Below are 14,566 nucleotides of genomic sequence, written 5' to 3'. Positions count from 1 at the left end.
AATTCAAATATTTCTTTTTTTCACAATCATTCATAATCAATATATCAATTCCTTCTAAATTTTTGCTAACATCATTATATTTAAAATTAGTTCTACCAAGAGATTTATTAAATTTAGAGCTTTTAATTATGTTAAAATCTTTTAATGGAAACATATTTTTTAAATTTAAAAATGTTGTGAAATTTAATCTTATCGAAAATAAAGTTTTGAAACTCAATGTCGAAAAATAAATTACTTAAATTTTTCTCATTTTAGATTTCACAAGGTTTAATTAATCGTTTAACTTATCGTTAATTAACATTCTAAATTACGTAGAGAAATTACCACAACTTTAATTCGCCTTTTTGCTGATAAATGTTACTGACGTCATAGGTCACGTGTGTGGGCGGGGACCAATCAAGACAAATTCAGGCCCACTACATTTTCTGGATCCCTTAGAAAATATTTTGAAATTAAATTATTGAAGTCCTAATAATGAAAATGAATCTATTGATTCAATAGAAACATTGTAAGAAAACAGTCAGTTGAAGATTATTTTTCTAAAATAAAATTTACCTAACTATAAATTAAAGCAAAATATAAACAAAACAATGTTATGCCAAAATAGCTTGGTGACCACAGACAATTGAAATCAGTGATTTTTGCCAAAAGTCACTGATTAGCTGAATTATTTTTTATTGTAAGCTGTCATTATTTTTTTATTTAGTATTTAAACAAACATAAAGCTATCCTACCTTACATTAGACCTTCTGCTAATTTTTGAGGCCCTTCAGAAATTGTGGTCCCTAAGCCCATGCCTATCGAACCTAGGCAATGATAAGGCCCTGTGTGTGGGTATGAGAGGTCTTCTTCTTCTTGAAGTGCAAGTACCCAATTCATAAAGGCCAAAATTGGTTGCAAGTGCTAATTTTTCAGTATCATCTAATTACCACATTTTAAATCAATAGCTGAAAAATGTTTGGCATTAGGAAATTTATAAATTAAATCACCAATTCTAGGTACAGATTAAAACTCAGTTTTGATAATATCGTAAGCTTCCTGAAATTCACACGTAATTTGATTTTATTACATTCATATTCTTTTGAGCAAGAGTTCGTTCACCAGGACCTTCATCACGAGGTTCACTATTTTTGGGAGGAGGATGTGAATTACACATGGTTGCTATTTGGCTGTCGTAAGACAAAAATATTTATTTCGAAATTTTTTAACTTTAAATAAATTAAAGATTTGCTGACTTTTCCCTCTTTTGAGTGAATAGTTAGTTCTCTTTAAGACATTTTAATGGGAAAGCAGCCGTATTTAAAATATATCTAATTAGCTAGAGAGTAACGAAAGGTATAATAGCAGATATTACGATAAGTAAGTCACTGAAAAAGAAATCACTGATTGCGTTTGGCGCGCATTAAAGGTTGTCTCAACTTCAAGCGCGGAGATGCTTCTCCTCTTCATCCCGCGCTTCTGAACCCAGCGTGGGCAAGGGACAACTCCTGGTAAACGAACTATAACTTGTGATGAGTACGGACTAAAAGAAGGTTTAATTATCAATTTATAATACAAAATTAACTTCATATTTGTTGTAATTCCAACTTCTAATTTGTGTTTTCTGTGAAGATTCGTCCCTGAATCAACTGTTTGGTTCAACTTCATATTTGTTGTAATTCAATACGAAATTAACTTCATATTTGTTGTAATTCAATACGAAATTAACTTCATATTTGTTGTAATTCAAACTTCTAATTTTTGTTTTCTGTGAAGATTCGTCCCTGAATCAACTGTTGGGTTCAACTTCATATTTGTTGTAATTCAATACGAAATTAACTTGATATTTTTTGTAATTCAAACTTCTAATTTGTGTTTTCTGTGAAGGTACGTTCCTGAATCACCTATTTGGTTGTTAACCAGAGAGAGATACGACGAGGCACTGCATATAATGAAGCAAATTGGAAAAAGAAATAAAAAAGAAGTTGACGAAATCTTACTCACTAAGATGCTAAAAGTAAGACAGACACAAAGAGTTTTTGTTTTTCAATACTTGTACTAAATTATATTTAATTATTATATATTTAATTATATTTAATGTATTATTATATTTAATTATTACATATTTAATTATATTTAATGTATTATTATATTTAATTATAATGCATTTAATTGTATTTAATGTATTATTTTATTTGATTATTATATATTTAATTATTAATAGTCTCTGGGTGAGAAGATAAAGAAGAAAAAGGATGAGGAACAGAAAAATTCTTGCTCATCCATTTTACAGTTTCCAGCTCTAAGAAAAATATTTTTCATTCTAACTTTCTGCTGGTATGTTTGTTTCGATTTATTTAATTTTAATAACTGGGTAGGAAAAAAAAACAATATCTGTGCTAGCCGCGATGGCTCAGGGGATAGAGCGTTCGCCTTCCAATGAGGCGAACCGGGTTTGAATCCCAGTCGATACGAATTACGCATCCGGCTTGCACAGACCACAGTACTGACGTGAAATATCCTCAGTGGATCATGGGTTATTGTTCCCCTTGCCGTCAGATCTAACCGTGGGAGGTTCTCGTGGTTTTCCTCTCCATGTACCGCAAATGCGGATCAGTTCCATCAAAAAGTCCTCCACGAAGGCAAATTTCTCCCAATACTAGATCCAGGAGTTCCCTTGTCTTCTGGATTGAATTCAAAACTACAAGGCTACGGAGTTGAGCATTAGTAGTCATAAACCCAAATAATTGGGTCGGCTGTTCTACGACGGTTATAATATAAAATATCCGTGCCTCCTGAGTTTGGACATGACAGCCTACAAATCCTCTGCCACATATATAGTCAAAATAAGGCTGATGGACTGACTTTCTTGGTGAGCGGCCTCTGGGGCTTAGCCCTGCAGTCTCCCCCAGCTGACCATTTTCTAAATGTATTCATTTATGTGTAAACACCCAAGTCAAGACATTTTGATGGTTTCTGTTGGTTTCTGTGCGACTCACGATGGTCCGACATCATTTGATGGTCACCGTCGTCCAACATTTTCCATGGTTGACATCACACACAACATCACACACATCATCACACACATGGTTGACATCACATATGACAACACACACATCCATCATTCATGAAGGAAAATGCTACCTTAATACTATGGTGGTTAATCATCAAGAGAAGTTTGACTCACATGGACCAGCAATCCCTGATGATCCGTGATAGTCCATGATGGTTCCAACTATACATTTTCATGATGGTTTAATTCTTGTTGGTTCAGCAGAAATATACCATCAAAACAATTTGGGTTTTTTTTTTATGTTGGATGCTCATAAATTTGTCCGAATTCCTACATTGAGATGATGGTTGTTCATGATCGTTACAAAATTTGATTTCTAAGAAACTATGATGGAAATTCCTGATAGTTCAACATGAACAAACCATCCAAACAAGGTATTATTCTTATGTTGGACCATCATAAATCAGTCTGAATTCTTACATTGAAAGGGTTACTTATGGAATTATTGATGATTACCATCAAGGTTATGTTGGTCCATTAATGGAAAATCATCAAAAATTTTGACTTGGGCGAAAATTAATAATTTTTACTTTTGGGCTGAATATGATTCCGTATTTCTGAAATAAATTTTTTTAATATTATTTATCAAATTGAATTTTTCATTAAAGCAGTTCTTGCAACACACTGGAATGCCAATCAACATTCAATTTCTTAAATAAATGGTAAATATATCAACTACATCAATCAACTTCAACAACGGAATTTTTACTTAATCATCAAGCATCCTCAACATATAGTATTTTCTCGCTACTAACTACTAATCCGCATTTGCGTGAAAACCACGAAAACCTTCACTAAACCTGGACTCTAACTCATGATCCGTCAACCACTGAAGATATTTTACTTTAACACTGAGGTCGGTGCGAGCCGGGTGCGGAATTCATATCGATCAGCCATTGCTGAGATTCGAACCCAGTTCACCTCATTGGAAGGCAAAAGCTTTATCCCCTGAGCCATCGCGGCTCAGTTGGATATATATTTTACGTATAACCATCATTGAACAGCAGACTGAATTTTTGGGTTTTCGTCTACTAATTTTCACTTCCGTATCCTTATAATTTTGAACCTAGTCCAGGAGACAAGGGAACTCCTGAATTAAGTATTGATAGAAATTTGCTTTCATGGAGAACTTTTATGATGGAACTAACCCACATATGCATTACATGGGGAAGAAAACCACGGACACCTCTCATGGTTAGCCTGGCAGCAAGGGGACTCTAACTCATGATCTGTTTACCACTGAACATATTTTACGTGGTTAGTGCAAGCCGGGTGTGTAATTTAAATCGTTCAGGGATTCGAACCCGGGTCACCTGATTGGAAGCTGAACGCTCTATGCCCTGAGCCACCACGGATCAGTTGGGTATATCGCAATTCTTGTCATTAGGATAATTTGCAATTTAATCTGACAATTATTATTTTTCGCAGGATTGCCGATTTCACGTCTTACATGGGACTGCAGTACAACGTCATCAATTTGGAAGGCAACATTTTCCTCAACTTTTTCATGTTGTCTGTGGTAGAAGCCCCGGGTAACATCATATTCTGGATCTTGATGGAACGAATCGGAAGGAGATGGTCCGCTGCGATTGGTTACTTCGCCACTGGAGTTGTCATACTAATGCACACTACAGGTATCACAAATCGTTTTAGAGTAAGTAGGTATTTTAGTTACGTTGCACAATGGGCTAATGGCGACGGCCTGGAAAACATCCATGGGGATGATCTGATATTGTAATTTTGATCCTCTGACTTTGGTAGCCCAACGACCTGACGAGCGAAGTAAGAAAAGTTTGATCCGCACCCTCGGCCCTTTCGCAGGCTGACCAAAGTGATCACCCACCCGCTTACTGACCGCAATCAGTGAGGTTTGACTTCGGTGTTCTACTGGGAACTGCGTCCTTAGAATCAGTCTACTGCGGAAGTCGTTTAAGTGTAAAGAAACACTGTTTTTGAATAATAAATTGCTTTTTTTATATCTCAAATAAAAAAATAGAATATGATAAGATGTTAAATTCATCCAAAACTCAGGATCTACAAGATTGGAATAAAAAACATAACTCTCCAGGCTGTCTCACAAAACACTGCCGAAAACCCGATATTCTGTTTTCACAACTGGTCCCATTTCTTTCAGTCACGCGTCCCGCAGTAGACAGAGAGTAAAGACGTGGTTTTCAGTAGAACACGCATCACTGGCTGCGGCTAGTAATCGGGTGGGTGACTATTTTGATCAGCCTAAATAGGGACCCGAGGATGCGCGGTATTGGTTCACGTTAAATCGTGAAAGTGCTCGATTCCGAACTAGCAGATCGTTGGGCTGCCAAAGCGGGGGAGCCATCCCCTCTTCAGAGGGTCAAAATAGGGATCCTCCGATCATCCTCAGGGATGTTTCCCAGACTGCTTCCCATAGCCCATTGTGTAGCTATAGTGCGACGTAAATAAAATACCTACCTATCTTTCTTTCTTACTTTTTTTTTTCAAAAAAGAGAGCTTATATTTCTATACCCTGTAAGAATAAATAAATAAATAAAATTAAAATAAAAAGATAAGAAAAGAAACAAGTGTTTTGTTACGTTATTTTAAGTTTACGGATTTCACCATTTAAATTTATATATATATATATATAAAGTGTCTGTAAGATATGGGGTGAATCGTGCTCTGCTTGATGCCTGCTCTCTGAAAATATGCCTGCTCCACAATTCTATGTAGAGCAGGCAGATAGTGGTTGTAAAGTGGCTGCAAAACACGGGGTGAATCAGACAACTCTATATAAGGCCAATATTCGAAAATAATTACCCTTTTAACCCTTATTTGTCAATATTGATCGAATGAGGGTCCAAGTCATATGGCTTCTAGGAAGCATTCTATGTTCAAAATTGCATACAATAATCCAATTGTCTCAATATATGTGATTACAGGCCTGCCGTACAGTGAAATAGTGACTTGCGTGATTGGGAAGCTTATCATATCGGGTACGTTCATGGTGACAGATCAGCAGGCATGTGAGCTCTATCCGACGACCTCCAGATCTTTCTTCATGGGAATCAGCAAATTCTTCAGCAAGGCAGCCACAATGTTCGTTCCCTATCTCATCTATTTGGTAAGCATTACATAAAAGCATCAGTGATTGTTCTAAAATACAGATCCCGCTGTGGATTGATCGTTAAGACACTCTTCCCAGTATATCATGGAAGTCTAGCATCACTGGCTGCGATTCATGTGAGGATGGGTGACCACTTGGGTCAGTCTGCATAGGGACTGAGGGTGTGCGGTATGGGTCCTAGCTAAACTGTTCTACCGTAAAGTGTTCGACTTCGCGGGCAGGTCGTCGAGCTACCAAAACAGGGAAGCTATCCCCTCTACATATCTTCGGATCATCCTCAGGGATGTTTTCCAGACCGTCATCATTTGCAGCTCTAGCGTGAAATAACTAGCGTGACTATAACTGTTCTAATACAGGGTAATTCAAAATGAATGAAACGATTACAAACAGCTATAACAATTTAATGAAGAATAATCTATCGTTAATATTAACATAGAAAGTAGATGGAACTTTTTTGCGTAAGGCGCAGGTGCAATGAAGCGGAATCCTACGCATGCGCTAGTTCATCAGTCGAATTGGCGAGTCCAGTTCAGAAAGCATTCTGCTCGTCTGATTTTAACAATTGTCTTTCTGTTATCACAGTGTGGAGAAGATATCGTCAGCGTTAGAACCTCGAAATGGGAACAGCATATGCAGACATCCCATGCCCCAAAACAATTGACGAATTCAAAGAGCGCATGCGTCGGTGACTGCACAAATGCTTCAGACTGTGAAATGGAATACCGCCTAGATGTTGCCCGCGTGACCAAGGGAAATCTCATGCGACGCATATATACAAAGTTTTGAAGTTTCGTCTACGATCTGACTAAATTTTATGTCAGTTCTTTTTCATTGAATAGTTATAGCCGTTTGTAATAGCTATATTCATTTTGAAATGCCCTGTATTACGAAAGCACAGGAAAATAAGTTTGTGATTTGCTATATTTTTCGCTGATATGGCTAACCGTGTAAAGCTACCCACAGATGGCGATAGGGGTTGAAATTCGTAGTAAGACTTCAGGGCTACTGCCCTCCGATTGTCTTTTTTCCCCGCTTAAACTTGAAAAAGCGCGCCATCCAATATCAAATTAAGTACGTAATGTACAGCGCGCCAAAAAACGGGCCACCCAGAATAGCTTTTGATCTAATGATCAAATCTTCATATTCTAGGTATCTTAATGGTTCGAAGGGGTGAATTGTTGTTGTTGCAGTTAATTTACGTCGCACTAGAGCTGCACAGTGGGCTATTGGCGACGGTCTGGGAAACACCCCGGAGGATGATCCGAAGACACGCCATCACAATTTTGATCCTCTGCGGAGGGGGTGGCGCCTCCGCTTCGGTAGCCCGACGACCTGCACGTGAAGTCGAGCACTTTACGGTAGCACAGTTTAACGAGGACCAATACCGCACACCCTCGGTCCCTACGCAGACTGATCCAAGCGGTCACCCACCCGCACACTGACCGCAGTCAGTGATGCTTGACTTCGGTGATCTGCTGGGAACCGTGTCCTAACGATCAGTCCACTGCGGGACCGAAGGGGTGATTTAAAATGTGCTAATTAGTTAGGGCAGACGATATTTTAACTTAATGTATGTACATAATTTTAAAAAATTTCTCTTCGCCCCCAATAGTGAGACCGGAAGCTATGGATAATACAATCTAATAATAAAATGCATCTTTTAAAAATAGATAATTTGTTTTTTCAGATTTAAAACGGATCGATTTATGTTTAGATTAAATAGCTCTTGTTCTGGGCATAATTCGTGTCTTGACAAAGAAGCTCCCCTTTAAGTACTTACCATGGCTACGACAGCCTGTTTATAGATAATTTTCTAATGGTTTCCCAATTTTCTCTCTTTATAACTAGATTTGGTAACTTTTTTTTAAAAATTAAAAGTAGTATTCAATTAGAATATACTTACTATATAATTGCCAACTATAAATCCATACTTACTAAATAATTGCTATCTGTAAATCCATATTTACTTCTTAACATTTATAACGATTTAATTCATAGTATTTGAAATGCTGATGAGAAAAATCATTAACAATTCTGAATTAAAGATAGTAAAGATAATTGACGTATTATGTTTCTCTTGAAAGAGATTTCCAAATTGTTTTGAATGTCATTCTTCTTTTTTCTAAAAAAAAAAATATATATATATTTATTTACCTATTTATTTATTTACCTATTTACAGTCCTGGCCAAGACTCACTTTAAGATTCTATGTAAAATCTGTATAGTATTATAATGTAATACTATACAGCTTTATTGTTTTTACACTACTGAAACTGGTTTGCACTTGCTTACGTTGGCGTATTAATTGGTTAACATTGTTATGCAATACGCTAAAAATAAATACAAATAGGAAGTATGTAAAAAATCTCCTGAACAAAATCCCATTACATGTATGTTTAAGGTATCCGACTACCTTCGGGACAAAATTTTTGAAAAATAAATATTTTCCACAACAATATTGCAATTTATATTGTATATTAATTTAAATAAACATATTTAATAGAGAAAATTTTAATATACAGGAAATTTTTTGTTTAAAGAGTATTTTTTAGAGAATTTTAATGAAAATAACTCATTAATGGAAAACACTCTACACAAAAAACTATTGTACATACAGCTATCAAACTTTTTGAGCTGTTTCGTATAACCCTCTGAAGTGTTATGAACCTCAACTTAAATGATATCATGAAATTAAAAAAATTTATGGAGTGTTATGCATATTTTTCCAGTTTTTTTCACATTTTCTTCACATTATCTACTGCAAAATATCTCATAAAACAAAAAATAATATAGTTATCTGAGTTCTGGAGGTCTGTTACATAACCACCAATACAAGAAACAATCTCTGAAAGTTTGAAGACAAATTTATAATAATTAGTTGAGTTATCTTGTTTTCCGTAGACAAAAAACAGTAAAATTTTCATTTTGAGAAAAACACAATTAAAGTTTATAATTACATTTTTTCTAAAAACTATGAATGTTTGTCAGTAGGAAGTTATTATATTTTATAGGGGGCACATTCCTTCACACATTTTCTTAGTTTTATTTAGCGTAGCGATATTTTAACGTATTATTTAGCGATATTTTAAAGTATTTAGTGAATAACATCAAAAGTCTACTACTTATAAAGCATTTAACACAGGAACAATTTTTTATTAAACAACCATCTTACTGTATTTTCACACTTTAATATATATGTCTAAATATAGTTTTTATTAATAATTAGAAGTAAAAAATATTTTTTATAATATTTATAATAGCTCAAATCTAGAATTTTCTTCTAAGTGCAATTTGTTATCATAGCAAACCGGACAACATAATGAAGCTAATATTATCATCAGGATCTCAATATCAATTATTCAATTGCCACACAGATTGCTTTTATCCAAAGGCATCAGTTCTTTATTGACATCCATAGAAATCGATAATTTTGAAGAGGTTGAAATGATAGATTCATCTGCTTTACACAATTTTGAATAAATGGTATAATCAACTATACTCAAATCATCGCTTTTGGTGGCATGTTGATTACCGTAATATTTACGTTTCTTAGATCGAGAAGTACGTCCTTTACCCATTTCAATAAATTTATCAAAATAAATAACAAACTTTTTTGAAAGAAATCAATAAATTTCTTCAAAACAAATCAAAATCAAGATACAAAAAGAATGCTTCAAATGTAAACAAACTATCAGAAAATATGCTAACTTTTCATGTTACCCACAAACAGTAACCACGAAACGTAAAATCTAATTAAAATATAATTCAGATTATTAGCCCTGAGTTTAAGAGCTTTTAAAAATTAAATATCTAAGAAAAATAAACACACAAATAGAAATGGAACCGAAACTATTACCTACTACCGGCTTCATTTTTGTAATTTCCGGTAAGTTGGACAGCTGTCATCTGTTACTAAAATAGCTATAACTAAAGTTCTGCTTGACGTGCATTCAAAAACAAAACAGTTTTGAAAACTAGAAAAATTGGGCATTATTATAAAGCAATAAAATAAAAAAGTGATTTTTCGTGAAAATCCTCTTTTTTAAGGTAGTCGGATACCTTAAATGTAAAAGTATTGCCTATAAACTAGTGCAAAATATGTCATTATTGAAACACAACAGTGCGTCTAATAATTTAGTCTAATTATTATAATATACAGTACAGAACCCGTTATCCGGAAATCAGAAAACCGGAAAACCAAAAAACCGGAACAAAATTCGATAAATTTTCCCGCAATTTTTTAAAAAAAATTTTTTTTTCCGTATAAGATTTTAGGATTTTTCCTTCTTTTTTGAAAGATGTTTACCTTACCATCATTTCAAAAATAATCATTAGTGTAGTACCTCATCGTTTTTTCTTATTTTTAAGATTATTTCCAATTTTTTTTTTTTTTAGTTGGGTTTAACACTAAAAAAACGGCTTTTTGTAGCGATTCAGAAAACCGGAAAAATCAGTTATCCGGAACAGCGATAGTCCCGATCGTTCCGGATAATCGGTTCTCTACTGTACTAATATAATTCCGAATGTACTAAATGTTCTATATTTATATAATATGTCGTCTAATTTATCCTATAGTCGAATTTATATTATATATCGCCTAATGTGACCAATTGATACACGAACGTAAACAAGTGCAAACCGGTTTCAGTCGCGTAAAAACAATAAAGCTGTATAGTATTGCATGATAATTATAATTTTACATAAGAATCTTACAATGCGTCTAATAATACGGCCAGATACTATATTTATTTATCTACCTATTTATTTATTTACCTATTTGTTTGTTTCTATGGAACGATAAAGGGGATGTACGGTAAAGCAATACCGTTTGTCGTTATGAGCCTCCTGTGTTTCCTGGCTGGAATATCTGCCGTTTTTCTGCCTGAATCATTGGATAAAAATCTGCCACAAAATGCTTCTGACCTGGAAGACTTTCAGAAAGATCAAGAATTCTTCTCATTTAACAGGTATGTGATCCATTATGGAAGTGGTCATTCATTCAATGTTACGGTGAATGATCGAAATCAGGAGAATGTCGACTTTCATCGGTGAATGTCAACAATCACATAATCGTTCTCATTTTATAACAGTCGCTGAAACAGCCGACCTCATTTTGGGTTTACGACTACTATTGTTCAGCCCCCCGTAGCCTTGTAATTTTGAACCAATCCAGGAGACACTCCTGGACCAGTATCCCCAGAGGAATGATTTGTCATGGGGACATGGAGGACTTTGTGACTCGACACATTTAATGTGCATCAGTCACCATTTACTACACGGGGAGTCTTCCGCCGGTGGGGATCGAACCCACGAACTCTTGGACATGGGCCCAGTGACCTACCAACCAGGCTATCTCGGTCCTTTACGTAATCGTTTTGGTGAATGTCCGAAATATTTGTTATATCCGATTTCATATAAAACTATTGGTTGATAAAATTATATTTTTTCGATTTTTTAATAACTGCTGAGGATAGATAAGGAGAAACATCAGCGTTCGGAGTACCGGTTAAATGCATACTGGGCAGTGGTACTTGACCTTAAAAAACATTGATGTAGGGCATACCGGGCAGTGATATTTGGGACATTTACCAAAGCGATTATGTGACATTCACCGGTGGAATTTAACAAACACCAATTTTGGTCAATCGCCGTAACATATGCATCTACTTTGAACGTAGTGATGAAAATAATCATTCTAAATTTAATTTATTACATCAATAATGAAATGTTTCATCATACAACTTGCTACCACTTTAAATATTAATATTAAAATGTTCCCATTAATCGTAAAAAGTATGGTTTTTCGGTTTACTTGGCAATCCGCTTCAATCTCTCGCTGTATACTTCATTTTATTTTAAAGCTGGCGCTGAACAGCTGACTTTATTTTGTGACTTTCAAGATTCCACTCTGAACAGCCGTATTATTTTAAATCCAACCCAAAAAACAGGGGAACTCCAGAATCAAGCGTTGGAAAAAACGAGTAATCGTGGAGGACTTTTTGATGGAACTTACCGGCATTTGTTTTTTCCTAAACGATTGACAAAACGGCAAGGTTGGATTTTAACCCATGATCCGTCTACCAATAAGGATATTGTCAGCATTGAGGTTTTATATTTGACTAGGAGGCTCCGCCGCCTGCTCGCTAACGCTCGCCAACCCCCGAGGATTGCAACGCAATCCTATGTGGTTCACGCCGTGAACCATGGCTCGCTGCGCTCGCTCGCCAATGAACACAATGTTCTAGCACAAAGACATAATATATTATCATCAAAGATATAGTATTTTATCATCAAAGACATAGTATTTTATCATCAAAGACATAGTATTGTACTTATGTAGAAGAATTCTACCAATGTTCTTATTGGCTTTTAAAAAAGTATATTAGCTATTTAGATTGTACATGGTGAAAAAATCAAAACATTAGCAAAATAGGAAACATATTAGCAAAATAAATTATCAAGTATTGCTTTACTAATATTCTGCATTTTAAAGCGTGAAAATTCAATGCATAAATAAACGCGAAATATAAAAAAATTTAATGCATTCAATACAAACACTTAAACGTTTTTTTAGACGTTTAGGTAGCTCCCAGTAGAAAAATATCAATTCAACAGCGGCCTTTTAAAGCATTCTCACTTCAATTAATTAATTAATTCCTAATTGAGTTTAAATTAAATATTGCCATGTTTTTAGTGCATGAATCTGAATTGAACAACCTGATAATGCTCACTCTGGTTATTGTTATCTGGTTGCTCACTACGTGCTCTTGCGCGCCGAATCCAATCAATTAAAAATGAAAACGGTTGCCAGCGCGAGAAAAGAAATATCATCGGTTTTATTGATACATACATACATACGTACGTATTAGCGTTTTATATAATATAGATAACCGTTGTTGAACAGCCGAACAACTCTATAGCTTTCTCATTTTGAACACAATCCAGAAGACAAGGGAACTCCTGTATGAAGTACTAAGAAATATTTGCCTTCTTGGAGGAATTTTTGATGGAACTAAGCCGCATTTGCGTTACATGGATAGGAAAATCACGAGAACTGAAATATTTCTTATTTCAAAATATTTTAATTTTTACTTTTTATTATTGATGAAGATTTTCATAATATTTATTATAAATTTTACTTTTTATTGTTGATAAATGTTTTTCAAAATTTTATTAGTTTTCACTTTTTTTAATTTGATAAAAGATTTTCAAAATATTTATTAATTTTTACTCTTTATTGTCAATAAAAGTTTTCAAAATATTTATTAACATTTAAAGCTGCTATAACGACATTCCCCGTATACTCCAAATTCCATTTGACTATAAATGCATGAAATAGTAACTCCATGAATATTTCGAGATTTTTTTTTGTGAAAAAAAAAGCTTTTAGACATTGTTTATCATTGCAGAAAGAAGCAAGATTCCTCAGATCAACCTACAGTACAAGCATGAGCATTTAAAAGTACTGGTACTGGTGAATAAAATTTGTATTTCCTATTTATTCAAATAAAATTAAACGTTATAAAACGCATCGATTTGTTACTCATGTTTTTTTTTTTTTTTTTTTTTTTTTTTTTTTTTTAAGTTAACAACTAAATTAAAGACACTTCGTCACACTTTGTCACTAAAACCAGTTAAGTGCAAAGTTTAATATCACTCTCTATTGTTAAAATTATCGATATTTAACAACATGTTACAATTTGTTTTCTACGGGAGAAATTTTTTTTAATTATTTAATAAAAAGTAACTAAAATAAAATTTTTCTTTGTTTGACCATGTAGGAATAGACTTTAAAATTTTTTAATTGCTTATTTTCTTTTTTTACTGTCGCACACTGATGTTTTTTTTACAAACAGAATTTTTTTTTTAACAATAAGTGACACAACAAGCAGATCAGCGAACGATGATCAGAGAACATAATTTTAACATGTACATTGCGCAACATAAAAAAAAAGATATCACCTTGAATAACTTTCGATCTAATTTTAATATTTTCACGATCTGAGAGAATGATTAAATGGGGAAGTTGAGATATTCAACAGTTAATTTTACTTTTTACGTAATTGAACATTTTACTGCAGAAACGGGCTAATCAAACTAATTTTTGCTCACGATTATAAATTACATTTATTTGTGCAATTTAATTTAATAAATCTCGAAGGAAACTATTTAGTTATAATGTAAAAACTTCAAACTTCAAATTGTAATGTGTAAAATTTTTTGAATAGCATTAATGCAGTTATAAATCACAAAATTTAAACAAAATCTCAAGAAATGAAATCTTAAAATAAATAAATAACCTGGAAAATAGGGGGAAAAAACCTGAAAACGTTACTGCTTATGAACTAATTAAGTGCGAAATTATTATTAGGTAACAGCAAGCAGGAGATAAAAGAAACTCTTCTAAAATT

The 14,566-nt window shown here is 33.9% G+C and overlaps 1 protein-coding gene across 1 annotated transcript in view; it reads left to right on the top strand.

The window, feature by feature from the left end:
* LOC107447792 (solute carrier family 22 member 21) overlaps window positions 1-13,686 on the top strand; it is a 32,277-nt gene extending 18,591 nt beyond the window's left edge. Inside the window, exons 5-10 of the mRNA XM_021145578.4 lie at window positions 1,867-1,996; window positions 2,204-2,316; window positions 4,481-4,686; window positions 5,971-6,152; window positions 10,959-11,122; window positions 13,565-13,686. Of these exons, the coding sequence (XP_021001237.3) occupies window positions 1,867-1,996; window positions 2,204-2,316; window positions 4,481-4,686; window positions 5,971-6,152; window positions 10,959-11,122; window positions 13,565-13,607 (838 nt within the window). The 3' untranslated portion in view covers window positions 13,608-13,686. The remainder of the gene's footprint in view (window positions 1-1,866; window positions 1,997-2,203; window positions 2,317-4,480; window positions 4,687-5,970; window positions 6,153-10,958; window positions 11,123-13,564) is intronic.
* Window positions 13,687-14,566: the final 880 nt, after the last annotated feature.

The sequence above is a fragment of the Parasteatoda tepidariorum genome, chromosome 7 (assembly GCF_982258835.1).
Source record: "Parasteatoda tepidariorum strain Cologne lab strain chromosome 7, Ptep-v5.0, whole genome shotgun sequence".
Classification (NCBI taxonomy): domain Eukaryota; kingdom Metazoa; phylum Arthropoda; class Arachnida; order Araneae; family Theridiidae; genus Parasteatoda; species Parasteatoda tepidariorum.
Note: the sequence above shows the minus strand (reverse complement) of the source record. Positions and strands in the feature narration are given on the sequence as shown.